Raw genomic sequence first — 14,193 nt, forward strand, 5'->3', positions numbered from 1 at the left:
CCTTCCTCCCTTGGATAAAAGTGACCATGTCTTTTTGGGAATAAAGTATACAATGCGTTATAATCTGGAAGAACATTAGGAGGTTGAAGCAGTTGAAAAACCTGACTTTAGGAAAGGACATTATGGCGACCTTAGAAATTTTTTTAGTGAGTATAATTGGACAGACTTGTTGCTAGGCAAGGAAGTGAATGATATTCCACTAGCATCATCCCCACAACAATTTTCTTAAGTTGAACATTACCACTGTCTTTCTTGGAACTCATGGCATGATATATAATAAAACTTTGTGAGGGTACCACCTCTGGTGCCAATGTGGGGACCCATAGCCTCGGAGAAGAAAATAAAAAGTATTCAGAGGAGACCTTGTAGTTTCATAAAACTAAACATAAAACTTTTATGTTTAGAAACCAAAAAAAAAAGCACAAAAGTAATGAAATTCTTCACAAAGAATTCAAGCATGATCCTCACTAGGCGGGAGACACAGGTAAACTTAAGCACCTTGTGCTAAGAATTCAAACATGATCCTCACTAGGCAGGAGACACAGGTAAACTTAAGCACCTTGTGCTAAGAATTCAAACATGATCCTCACTAGGCGGGAGACACAGGTAAACTTAAGCACCTTGTGCTAAGAATTCAAACATGATCTCACTAGGCGGGAGACACAGGTAAACTTAAGCACCTTGTGCTAAGAATTCAAACATGATCTCACTAGGCGGGAGACACAGGTAAACTTAAGCACCTTGTGCTAAGAATTCAAACATGATCTCACTAGGCGGGAGACACAGGTAAACTTAAGCACCTTGTGCTAAGAATTCAAGCATGATCCTCACTAGGCGGGAGACACAGGTAAACTTAAGCACTTTGTGCTAAGAATTCAAACATGATCTCACTAGGCGGGAGACACAGGTAAACGTCAGCACCTTGTGCTAAGAATTCAAGCATGATCCTCACTAGGCGGGAGACACAGGTAAACTTAAGCACCTTGTGCTAAGAATTCAAACATGATCTCACTAGGCGGGAGACACAGGTAAACTTAAGCACCTTGTGCTAAGAATTCAAACATGATCTCACTAGGCGGGAGACACAGGTAAACTTAAGCACCTTGTGCTAAGAATTCAAGCATGATCCTCACTAGGCGGGAGACACAGGTAAACTTAAGCACCTTGTGCTAAGAATTCAAACATGATCTCACTAGGCGGGAGACACAGGTAAACGTCAGCACCTTGTGCTAAGAATTCAAGCATGATCCTCACTAGGCGGGAGACACAGGTAAACTTAAGCACCTTGTGCTAAGAATTCAAACATGATCTCACTAGGCGGGAGACACAGGTAAACTTAAGCACCTTGTGCTAAGAATTCAAGCATGATCCTCACTAGGCGGGAGACACAGGTAAACTTAAGCACCTTGTGCTAAGAATTCAAACATGATCTCACTAGGCGGGAGACACAGGTAAACTTAAGCACCTTGTGCTAAGAATTCAAACATGATCTCACTAGGCGGGAGACACAGGTAAACTTAAGCACCTTGTGCTAAGAATTCAAGCATGATCCTCACTAGGCGGGAGACACAGGTACACGTCAGCACCTTGTGCTAAGAATTCAAGCATGATCCTCACTAGGCGGGAGACACAGGTAAACTTAAGCACCTTGTGCTAAGAATTCAAGCATGATCCTCACTAGGCGGGAGACACAGGTAAACTTAAGCACCTTGTGCTAAGAATTCAAACATGATCCTCACTAGGCGGGAGACACAGGTAAACTTAAGCACCTTGTGCTCGGTGGACCCGTACGTGTATAAACAAACTTTGAAAACTGAGGCACACAACAAGTACCGAATCAAATATTTTGAAGAAATTAAGTTCAAGTACCGAAAAATACGAAAACGGGGGCATACGAAAACCGAGGTTCCACTGTATTAACATTATCTGAAAAAGTTTTTAAAACTAGAACAATGTCAAAATATTGCCAAATTCAACAATTTTCATTTCAAATAATAAAGGTTAAAAAAAAATTGAGAGACATTAAAATATTGCTGAATTCAAAAACCATCTATTGAGTGTTGCGCAATAGTTGAGAATGATTCATTGCTGCAGTATACTTATCATTAAATCAAGACTATTAGTAATTAAGTTAAATGTAATGTAAGAATTTGTATTAGTGCCCCAGCAAGTGCAGCATTAGTGCCCTGGAAAGGGTTACAGAGGCCCATTATGTACCTCAGTAACCCTTTCCACTACCGCCCACAAGATGGGAATGGGGTGCATAATAAATGAACTAACTGCCCCAACATTGCAATGCTCTCAGCTATGACGGGCACCAATGACTGCTGGGTGGATAGCGCTTCAGATTCGTAGTCCTGAGGTTCCGGGTTTGATTCCTGGTGTAGGCGGAGACAAATGAGCAAAATGTTTCTTTCACCCTGATGCCCCTGTTACCTAGCAGTAAATAGGTACCTGGGAGTTAGACAGTTGCTACGGGCTGCTTCCTGGGGGGGGGGGGGGGGGTGTAACAAAAAGGAGGCCTGGTCGAGAACTGGGCCGCGGAGACACTAAGCCCCGAAATCATCTCAAGATAACCTCAAGAAGAAGATAACTTCATGCCTTATTTGTTTGGTTTGGTATCCTTAATTATACCTAGTTCCAGTGTTTATGAATTCACGTACAGTATATATATTCACGAATTCATGTATATGTAGGTAGAATTCTTTTCTACCTACATTGCATTCACTTACACTCACAAAAAATATTGTTTTGGTGTGATCTTACAATATTTTAGTACCTTGAGGTTACCTTGAGGTGCTTCCGGGGCTTAGCGTCCCCGCGGCCCGGTCGTCGACCAGGCCTCCTGGTTGCTGGACTGATCAACCAGGCTGTTAGACGCGGCTGCTCGCAGCCTGACGTATGTTTTTTATTCAAGCATGAAGTAGTAGAACAAATTCTGCCTCGTTAAATAGTAAAATGTTATAGTAATACCATCTTGTGTATTAACTTTAGTTAATACACAAACTAACCCTAACTTAATTAGGGTTAACTTAATTAACGAGGCCCCTAACTTAATTAGGGGCCTCGTAGCCTGGTGGATAGCGTGCAGGACTCGTAATTCTGTGGCGCGGGTTCGATTCCCGCACGAGGCAGAAACAAATGGGCAAAGATTCTTTCACCCTGAATGCCCCTGTTACCTAGCAGTAAATAGGTACCTGGGTGTTAGTCAGCTGTCACGGACTGCTTCGTGGGGGTGGAGGGCTGGTCGAGGACCGGGCCGCGGGGACACCAAAGCCCCGAAATCATCTCAAGATAATCTCAAGAAACTTTAAAAAACAGTATTGAAATATTTGAAATATTTCTGGGATGGTAGTAACAGTATCTGAACATTTCAAAATGTTAATAATTGTTGATTTTTTAATAAATATATACTTTAGGATAGGCATGAAGGTATACAACTTTATCCTCAAAATTCACTAGTGCATGTAGAAATAGAGGCAATAATACTGGAGAAACAATGGTTAATAATTGTATATCTTTGCTAATGTCTTTGTTTAATCCATAGACAGGGTTCCAAAGGTTCAATCTGTAACAGAAAATGGGAGAATTCTTTTTTAATACTGTACCATCGATAGAGCATAGTGTTGATTGTAATGACACGGCAATTGTAATAATTGTAATGACACGGCAATTGTAATGACACGGCAATTGTAATAATTGTAATGACACGGCAATTATAATGATTGTAATGAACCTCGCTGCCTCCCTGAAGCTATACAATGAGATGGATTCCATCTACCATGTCTCATCAGCTGTGGAGTTCTATAGGCCTACCAGGGACCCATGCCAGAACCTGGGGTCAGATTCACGAAGCAGTTACGCAAGCACTTGCAAACCTGGAGCCAGATTCACGAAGCCGTTACGCAAGCACTTACAAACCTGTCCATCTTTTCTCAATCTTTGGCGGCTTTGTTTGCAATTATTAAACAGTTAATGAGCTCCGAAGCACCAGGAGGCTGTTTATAACAATAACAGCAGTTGATTGGCAAGTTTTCATGCTTGTAAACTGTTTAATAAATGTAACCAAAGCCGTCAAAGATTGAGGAAAGATGTACACGTTCGTAAGTACTTGCGTAACTGCTTCGTAAATCTGGGCCCAGGTCCGTAAGTACAGTACTCGCGTAACTGCTTTGTGAATCTGGCCCCAGGTTCGTAAGTGCTTGCATAACTGCTTTGTGAATCTTACCCCAGGTTCATAAGTGCTTGCGTAACTGCTTTGTGAATCTGACCCCAGGTTCGTAAGTGCTTGCGTAACTGCTTTGTGAATCTGGCCCCAGGTTCGTAAGTGCTTGCGTAACTGCTTTGTGAATCTGACCCCAGGTTCGTAAGTGCTTGCGTAACTGCTTTGTGAATCTGACCCCAGGTTCGTAAGTGCTTGCATAAATGCTTCGTGAATCTGACCCCTGGCTTGCAGGAGTCCCACTCTGCAACTTAATAGCAGTCAGGCACATTGTGGTTAGGTTGTTTACCAAGTTACAATGATCTGGTTACATTAGGGTACTTAATTTTTTCAAGAAATAGGACTATCTTATCTTGAGGTTATCTTGAGATGATTTCGGGGCTTTAGTGTCCCGCGGCCCGGTCCTCGACCAGGCCTCCACCCCCAGGAAGCAGCCCGTGACAGCTGACTAACTCCCAGGTACCTATTTTACTGCTAGGTAACAGGGGCATAGGGTGAAAGAAATTCTGCCCATTGTTTCTCGCTGGCGCCTGGGATCAAACCCAGGACCACAGGATCACAAGTCCAGCGTGCTGTCCGCTCGGCTGACCGGCTCCTCAAGACTAGGGGACATCGGTGGAAACTGGACTTGTAGTTGAGTCAGAGAGATGTAAGGAAGTTCTTGTTCCCTGTACAGATGATTGGTCAGTGGAAAGCATTAAAGGACGTTGTTGTTGAAGCCAATTCTATCCACCAATTTAAAAAGAAATGTGATGAAAACATTAATGTTATGAGGTGTAATTAATGCACCAGGTATAAATGGCTAGAAGTCAGGGAATAGAAAGAGGCACATTCTGGTCCTGGCAGGCCATGGCCCGATGTATCTCCCTAGGGCTTGGCTGGACGAACACAGCTCTAAGAGCTACTGTGCCCGCCTCCAGAACAAGAGCGTTTCATTACTTTCGGTGCTTGATATTTCAATATTTTCATTGCTTTAACAGTATGGTACTTGAGTACCGGTAATTTTCAATATATCATGTTTTCAGGAACTGGTCCACGTGTAGTAACTGTGAATACCATAAATGCTCCGAAGGCTTCAGTGAGTGGAGTACGGACACCAGCTCCAGCAACGCTGGTATCTGTTGGTTCCAAGACAATACAAACAGTACGAGTAACACCTCAGGGTCCTTCTGGTCTTCGACCGGTGCTGAGTGGTACAAAATCTAACGTGATTGTTGTGCATAAAGGAGCCCCTTCTCCTGGAACAAGACCCATGAGCATTCAGGGAATCAGGGTAAGATGCATGTGTAATGCTATTTAAAATTTGCTATTAAGCTTCCTATCTAGCGATTATTCAGTTTGTAAATCACTGATGCTTGTTCCCTATTTTATGCGACACCTTGAAGTTGATCCATCACTAAAATACCCTACACCATTATAGTGCAGCATTAACTTTTTTGGGGGAGGGCTTTCCACTGTACTTCCTTGAGCTATTTTAGCCCAGAAAGGAAAACATCAATGGAGGAAACTGTGGTGCAAAGGGGAGCAAAATCAACAGACACAAATCCAAACAACTGACCTAGCCCAGAAAGCCAAGAAACAGACAAGACTGCAATCCGCAGATGGAATAGGCATGCGTAGAACAAGGTGAGCAAACCCACACAGTATGCCAGCAAGAAAGTCGGGTACTGAGACAAGCAGCCAATGGCACAGGTCCAAGAAAATGAAGCACCCACTCAACCATCCCAAGCAGAATGCAAGGGAAGGGCACTGCTTCCAATGAACAGAGTGCCAAGGGAACACAAAGCCAGTGTTACCCAGCCCTACCAAGAGTCGCCTCCCCGAACACCAGGCGATAAAGCACCTAAACTATTGGGATCATCTCAAAGCTCTCCAAATGTACTCGCTAGAAAGGAGACGAGAGAGATATCAAATAATATACACAAGGAAAGTACTTCCCAAATTTACACAGTAAAATAAAAACATACTGGAGTTAATGATATGGAAGAATGTTGACCAGACCACACACTAGAAATTGAAGGGACGACGACGTTTCGGTCCGTCCTGGACCATTCTCAAGTCGATTGTGAGAATGGTCCAGGACGGACCGAAACGTCGTCGTCCCTTCAATTTCTAGTGTGTGGTCTGGTCAACATACTTCAGCCACGTTATTGTGACTCATCGCCTGCATATGGAAGAATGAAGTGAAGAGTGAAGAGCAGGGGTGCCATAGACACAATCAGAGAACACTGCATGAACATCAGAGGTCCATGATTGTTCAACATACTCCCAGTGAGTGTAAGAAATATTGCCGGAACAAACGTGGACACCTTCAAAAGAAAACTAGACAGTTTTCTTTTAAGAGAAGTGCCGGACCAACCGGACTGTGGTGGATATGTGGGCCTGTGGGCTGCTCCAAGCAACAGCCTGTCAGACCAAGCTCTCATAAGTCAAGCCTGGCCCTTTGCCGGGCTTGGAGAATAGAAGAACTCCCAGAACCCCATCCAGGTACATTCCAGGTACCAGCATAATGCCAGAAAAGACAACGAGGACAAGAGAGAGAGACCAATATTATGATCAGCATCAGTGGGAAAGGGAAAGTGCAGAAATTAAATAGCCATGGAAAAGAGGCAATAGCAGCCATTAACAGCCAAGAGGCAGCCCCAAAACCAGCTTGAGGAACACAAGATGGCCAAAATTTGACACCAGATAGAGATGGAACAGGACTGTCAAAAAACACAGCAAGCTACCCAACACATTGGTCAGAATGGCAACTGCAGATTAAGGGGAAGGAGAGCTGCCAGAAGTCTAATCATATTAATTATAACTTCCATGGAGTGCAGCACTTGCAATGCAGGGCCTCACACCACTGATAAAACTACGTAGAAAGGGAAAACCTGCAACAATGAGAGTTTCAAGGCAACCACCCGTCCAAGAACTAACCAAACACAGAGCAGCTGCACATTGATGAGTGGATGGGAAATGGCATCAGCTATGAGAGGCAGCTGGTTGCAAAAGGGGTCGCCAGGAGGAAGCAGCCACAGGAAATAAGAATGAAGGTAACTACAGAAAGCCTATTGGCCCATAGGAGGCAGCTCCTATTATATCCACCCAACCTCATTCATATACTTACTAGGGAGCCGGTCGGCCGAGCGGACAGCACACTGGACTTGTGATCCTGTGGTCCCGGGTTCGATCCCGGGCGCCGGCGAGAAACAATGGGCAGTTTCTTTCACCCTATGCCCCTGTTACCTAGCAGTAAAATAGGTACCTGGGTGTTAGTAAGCTGTCACTGGCTGCTTCCTGGGGGGTGGAGGCCTGGTCGAGGACCGGGCCGCGGGGACACTAAAGCCCCGAAATCATCTCAAGAAAACATCAAGAAGATACATGTCTTTTGGAAAAGGGGCACTTTTTAGTGCATTAGTGTGTGCTAGGGAAGAATATTCTTGCATACTAACAGCCCCATTCAAAACTGGAGAAATTGCTGACCTGCAGAACACGCTGGATTCTTTTACAGACCGAAACTATTTAATAAATCATCTAAATTACCGAAAACTAATAAAATTTCCCATACTGTATTCTCTAGAGCACAAGCAAGAGAGAGAGAGATATAATAATTTACACTTGGAAAATATTAATGGTTCCAAATTTACACATTAAAATAACTCCTTACTAAACCAGAAGACATGACAGGAAGTGCAAAAATAGCCCCATTGAGAAGCAAAGGTACAATAGGTATGCTACAAGACAATTCTATTAACATTAAGAGACCATGACTTTTCAGCACTGTCTCTCCAAACATAGGGTCATTACTAGCTGACCTATTACAATATTCAAAAGAGAACCCTGAACTTGATAAATGTCTCCAAAGGATACCTGATTAACCGGGCTGTGATTCATAAGTCAGAATGTGAGCAGCAACATTTAATAGCCAGGTTGACCAGACCAACAGCCAGAAAGCCTAGTTAGAGACTGGGCTGTGGGAACATTGATTCCCGAATAAACAACAGACAGACTAGAAGTTTCGGGGTTCACCCACATGCTGACGTGACTGGAGAGCCCGTCCTCCTAGGGTTTCCCAACGTCAAGAAAATGATCAATTTAAAGTGTTCTCTCCTAACCTATCTTGAGGTTATCTTGAGATGATTTCGGGGCTTTTTAGTGTCCCCGTGGCCCGGTCCTCGACCAGGCCTCCACCCCCAGGAAGCAGCCCGTGACAACTAACACCCAGGTACCTATTTTACTGCTAGGTAACAGGGGCATAGGGTGAAAGAAACTCTGCCCATTGTTTCTCGCCGGCGCCTGGGATCGAACCCGGGACCACAGGATCACAAGTCCAGCGTGCTGTCCGCTCGGCCGACCGGCTCCCTCTCCTCTGACCTATTAGAGGATCCAAATAGAAAACGAGACAGAACATCACTTTCGGGAGCAGCTTTCATTTTCTAGTACGACAATTTTTGGCCTTATGTAACGCATACGAGCGAAATACGATGTTCTTTGTAGGACAGATTGGACTGGAAACACTAAGTTGGTGTGGAGACACCTACATCAGAAACAGAACTGATGAGGGGAGCCGGCTGGGAGCTGGGACCAGGCAATTTCATGAAGATAACTTCAGAGAGCTACAAGAGGAGGATTCCAGAAAATTACATCTCACAAATGACTCCTGAATGCATCTTAGGATGCAATGAATCCCGCACTCCAATTAATTGTGGTTGGTTTCTCACCGAATTGAGGTTGCACTCTACCTTAAATTTGGCAGCCAGCTTAGGCCTAGTTGCAAGTATTTCTGTTAGAAATAGTCAATACATTTCCCAATTGTTTCCCATAATGTTATGAAATATAAAGTGAGACTATTTCTTACATGGGCTGTGCCCCTTGTTTATAAACTATGAATTGTGGTACAGTGTTAATTAAAATGGTTTAAATAATTGAAAATATTTTTAATAATATACGGTTATAATTTTTATTTTAATTAATATGGCATGGTGGCAATTTAGGAAATACTTAGCAGTATATTGTATATTTTGTTACTTTCCTCAGGAGGGACCCACTAAAATCACCATAGGAAAGAGTCTCGGTGGGAGTTCCAGCACAACTATGCTACAGAAGCCTCTACCCTCGCCTCGGGGGGCTATCGCAGCTCCGAGTGTCGTTCCAATCAGCACACCCACGTCTCAGGGCAATGTCATTGTGGTGGATTTGAGTCCTGAGAGCAGCAGTGTGAGCAACAACAATGCTCTGGCTGACATTCTGCAGGCCACAGGTATTCTGAGTACTGGTGGACCAAGTAGTGTTGATAGTGGAAACATCCGTGCTGGTGGTGGTGGTGACGGTGGTGAAGTAGGCAACAGTGAGGGGGCAACCCCGAGACTCCCTCCTCCTTCTAGCTCGGTTCCTCTTCTGTCACGGACAGTATCCACTTCCACGAGTGTGCCAACAACCACTCAATCTTCCATCACTTCACACTGCCAGTCAATCAGTCAGTATTTTTTTTCTCACATTGAAATGCCTAGAAGCATAACAGTGTATGACTCGCAACACAAAGTTACCAAGACGAGTACAAAAAGTAGTCTGGCATATTCAGTCGCATCATTATTTGCATACATATCTAATCTCTGCACAGTAACAGGTTCCAGATCCTGATCATCTTGGAAGTATCATATTTTACTCTATTAGAATTCAATAGTTTTACCATCACCTCAACAGTCAAATGCCTAGTAAAAATCTCGGACATAATTTTGAACATCTTCGTGGAATAATTTTTAAGGACATTCCATTTACTGTACACACAGTCAATATATCAGTGTAATTTTGGTAATGCCATGAAGCACAAATGAGTCAGTTTTAAATTTTAAATTGAGAGGAAAATTCACATAAATATTCGCTGATGTTCAGTGTAAAATCAGGTCTTCCTTTACTTTGTACTCCACTACAAAACGCATGTCTGTCCTCACGTAAACCACTGCTCTGACGTTTGCGAAGATAGTCCCCCAACCTCTTTTAACCATACACTGCTTGTAATCCCAACCTGTTCTCTTCCAAATTACGCCTTAATTTGGCCATTTGCCTGTATGGTCGAAAATGGATTTACAGTAATTTGAAAATGAAAAATAATTTAAAATAAATTTTGGATTTTTCGTTTCCAAAAAAAGCAAGTTAAGGGTCCTCTGGTAGGTTAAGAGAGCAGGAAGTTCTAAGGTTTCAAAACATAATGAAAACCGTTAATCGAAAGTTTCCTCTCCTAACCTAACAAGTAAGCCGAAGGAGCCATAACAGAAAATGAGACAGGACGTCACATTCGCGAGCCGATTTCATCTCAAATTCCATCCATCTTTGGCCATAGCGAGCGTACGGGCAAGTAGCGACGTAATTTTAAGAGAACAGGTTGGTAATCCAGGCTTCTGCTGCGCTCCGTATCCTTGATATGGTTTAAACAGTAGTAATTCTTTCTTCCACATCTGTCCATATGTTTTGTATTCTTCTTTTCTCATTTGATTAGTACTCTAAATGTATTTGAACCATCATCCTATACAGCTTTAACGAAGATGCTTTTCTTTATATTCCATTGTCACTAGTTAATTGTTGATGCTCTCAGCAGTATCATCTCCCACTTAATTATACAGTACTTGGTACTTTTCTGTGGGGAGCCCCTACGGCTCTCTGGAGCTTATCGGGCTAATGTATGTTATATTAGACCGGGACATTAGCAAAGGAGTTCAGACCTACCAGGGACCAGCGCCAGAACCTGGCCCCTTCAGAGAGGTTTCTGGGAGCAATGGCCCTGGAAAACCCCCTTGTGATTGGGGTTTTCCTTATCTGCTATTGACCGGGGTCAGGCACCCAGAAAAGTAGGCATAACAAAACAAACCCCACATGGTAAAAAACTAAAACAAAAAACCGAACAGAAAGATAGAAACTCCCTACAGTTCCAACGAAACAAGCAAACATCACACTTTACTGCCGCACCGATTGTCCGCGCAGCCCTCCCCGCCCCGGGAGGGTGAGGGGGGAGCCCCGGACCTACCGCGCCGGCTGCCTAGCATCAGTTCGTAAGCTAATGTCAACCGGGATAGATGCTTCTCTGGCCTCAGTTTCCTAGGCGGTGTTTGCCTTGTGTGGCGTTCACTGCCGTATGTTGTGTTGTGCGGTGGCCAGGAGTACTTCATCAGTGCCGGGGCTGCATGCGCTTAGGGGCTTCCTTCCCTAAGGGCCCTGTGAGTACTGCCCCTGCGTGACGGGGTTTTCTTCCCTGGGGCGTTGGGGAACCATTCCCGTAGAGGTTCTTGCTGTTCGGCATTTGCCTTGCCCTTGGGGCCAGCTAGGGTTTGGGGCCCTTGTTTGTGACCCAGTTCTGCCTTCTGGGGTTCTGGGGTCCTGGGGTCTTCCTGGCTTGCAGACTGATCTTTTTGGGTCTTGGCACGTGTTGTGGTCGTGCTGGGACTTTGGGGTTTTGTTGTCGAGGTGGGCCTTTTGTTGCAGTTTTGTGGCTTCTTCGCCTGGCCGGCGTGGTGCTCTCTGGCCACTGGTCTGCGGCTTGTAATTTTCTTTTCACGTGTATGTGTGTGTACACATGTGCATGTACATGTGTACACTGTGTGTGTGCATATGCACGTTTGTGTAACATACCTTGTGTGTATGTGTATATGCATGTGTATGTGTATATACATAATATATATGTATATATTTGTATATGTGTATGTATACTTTTTGTTTCGGAAGGGGCTCTGTTCCCTTCTGTTGATGGGGCGCTGGGGGAGCAGCTTGCTCTGCTGACTCTCGCATGGTCCCGCAGTTAGTGGGCGCTTTTGGTTGTCTTCCTGCCTCTGGTGGCGGCGGTGGACGGCTTCTTGCCCTTTGGGGGGTTCAGGGCTGGCGGGATGGGCTTCTTTCCCTGTGCTTCGTCATGTCATCTTCGTGGGTGCATTGGACGTGGTCGATCCGCCCCCATCCTTCTGAGGTTCCCGTCTGCTGTATGCAGACATGGGCCTGTCGATTCTGCGGTTCTTCTGAACTTCTTCAGTCTGTGCCCTGAATTCTATTCCCTCATTGGAGGACTGTTGTCTCCTGTCCGGCTTCTGTTAGGGCCGGGTGCCTGGATGGTGGCCCTGGACCTCCAGGTCAATTCTTGGCACGTTCCTCTCCAGTTTTCCGGGACTGGCACAGTTGGTGGTGGGGCTTCAGGCTTACTGCTTTTGTTGCCTTCCCTATTTTGTAATTGGCACTTGGTGTATTTACGCATCTTTACCAGATCTTAGTGCCCTGTCTGAGTCTGCTTGGGATTCGGTGTCTGGGCCACCTCGATGACTGGCTGGTGTGGGCTCCCAGTCAGTCCGCTTGTCTGCTCGCCAGGGGTGTGGTTCTTTCCAGATCGCCGGGTTTGGTTTCCTGGTGATCTGGAGGCCGTTCCATTTGTTTCCGTCCCGGGTTCGGACCTGGCTGGGTCTTGTTTAGGGCTCTTGGGCCACTCTTTGTCTTTCCTTCCAGAAGTGTTGCTGCGGCTGTGGTCCCGCCTTTGGCAGTTCATGAGGGGGGTCCCGGGTTGCTCGGCGGTTGCTCGAGCAGTTGTGCGGGAGTCTGAACTTCGACGTACTGGTCTGCCCGCAGAGTCGGGTTTGGCTTCGGTGTCTGTTTGGTTCCTTCGGAGACTTCCCTTCCGCCTCTCTTGCAATCGTTGGGTTCGTTCCTCCGAGGATCTTGTGTTGGTGCTGCGTCACCAGCTTCCTCTTTGGGGTTTTCGGGGTTCCATGCCTTGGCACCTCCCCGAGCCTTCGCTCGATGTGTTCACGGAAGGGTCATCTCTCGGCTGGGGCTTTGTGACCAGTGCTCACCAGGTCGGTCGGGGATGGTAGGGTCTGTCCGTCCGTTGGGCTAACAGCACGGTTCGGGAGTTCGTGGCTGTTTGGTTTGCGCTTCGGAGGGTTTGGGTCACTCGGTGCTCTACCATTCAGCTCCATTCGGACTGTTCTCTGGCGGTTCTTTGCCGGACCCACAGGGTTTCTCTTAGGTGTTGCTGACCTTTGGGGTTGGTCCCTTAGAGTGGCTCGTTTGCTGGATTCTCGGGGTTTGGCTAACCGTGAGGTTCATGTCCGGGGTGTGTCCTGTGTCCCGGTGGACAGCTATCTCGGTTAATTCCTCTGTTCGCGGGCTGGCCAGTCGTCGCCGACTCGTTTCGTTGGCTCTGCCGGACGTATGGACTCTTGGCCATGGACGAGTCAACGTGGTCTAGGCGTCGTCCATTCTATGTGACGCCCTTACCCACCTGCGAGGCGTTCACGGTGGATGCCTTTCGGCAGGACTGGTTGAGGTGGGGGTACCTGTTCCTCTTCTCCCGGTCCAGCTGTTGGTTCGGGTTCTGGCTCGGTTGGAGCTCATTCCCACGAGAGTATTCCTTATGGTCCCTTGGTAGCCGGCCCAGTTTTATTTTCAGACACTGCTTGATAGGTGTCCGAACCCGGGGCGTTTTCCCGCAGCTCCTCCTCTTTCAGCAGGTTAGACCGGTCCTTTACGTGACTGGTTCGGACTTCTCCTCGGCTCTTCGCGTTTGGTATTTTGACGCGGGTATCACCATCTCTGTGGTGATCAGGTGGCTTTATTGATGGTGTCCCACCTGCGAGCTTCATCTCAGCGACAGTATGACGTTCCTGGTGTTTCTATGCACTTTTTCTTGCTCTTCGTAGGTTGTCTTCTCTTTTGCATGGGGTTGTCTTGTCCTTTCTTAGGTTTTCAGGATTACAGTTTTGATGTTTCTTACTGTCGCCTCGTTTTGTGCGGCGCTGGTGGAGCCGCTCTGTCTTGTGTTCGGGGTGGACGTCACACCTGCCCTGTTTCGTATGCTTTCTCGTGTTTTGTTTCACCTCCGGCCTACTCATGCGTCGCTTGAGCCATCCTGGTCCTTGATCAGGGTGCCTTCTTATCTTCTCCTCAGTTTGTGGTAGCCACTTCGGTTCAGGTTTCTGCTCTTTGGCACTGGTGGTAGGTTTGTACGTTTG

The 14,193-nt window shown here is 46.0% G+C and overlaps 1 protein-coding gene and 1 long non-coding RNA gene across 4 annotated transcripts in view; one reads left to right on the plus strand and one right to left on the minus strand.

Moving 5' to 3' along the window:
• LOC123774129 (BRCA2-interacting transcriptional repressor EMSY) overlaps positions 1-14,193 on the plus strand; it is a 91,324-nt gene that overhangs the window by 52,548 nt on the left and 24,583 nt on the right. The window contains exons 14-15 of one of the 2 annotated variants that reach the window (XM_069312728.1): positions 5,248-5,495; positions 9,245-9,467. In XM_069312728.1, the coding sequence (XP_069168829.1) occupies positions 5,248-5,495; positions 9,245-9,467 (471 nt within the window). Of the gene's footprint in view, positions 1-5,247; positions 5,496-9,244; positions 9,684-14,193 lie in introns of both variants that reach the window. The other variant, XM_069312727.1, reaches the window with a different exon arrangement.
• LOC138356536 (uncharacterized) overlaps positions 1-14,193 on the minus strand; it is a 50,708-nt gene that overhangs the window by 28,682 nt on the left and 7,833 nt on the right. The window lies entirely within an intron of this gene.

The sequence above is a fragment of the Procambarus clarkii genome, chromosome 73 (assembly GCF_040958095.1).
Source record: "Procambarus clarkii isolate CNS0578487 chromosome 73, FALCON_Pclarkii_2.0, whole genome shotgun sequence".
Taxonomy (NCBI): Eukaryota; Metazoa; Arthropoda; class Malacostraca; order Decapoda; family Cambaridae; genus Procambarus; species Procambarus clarkii.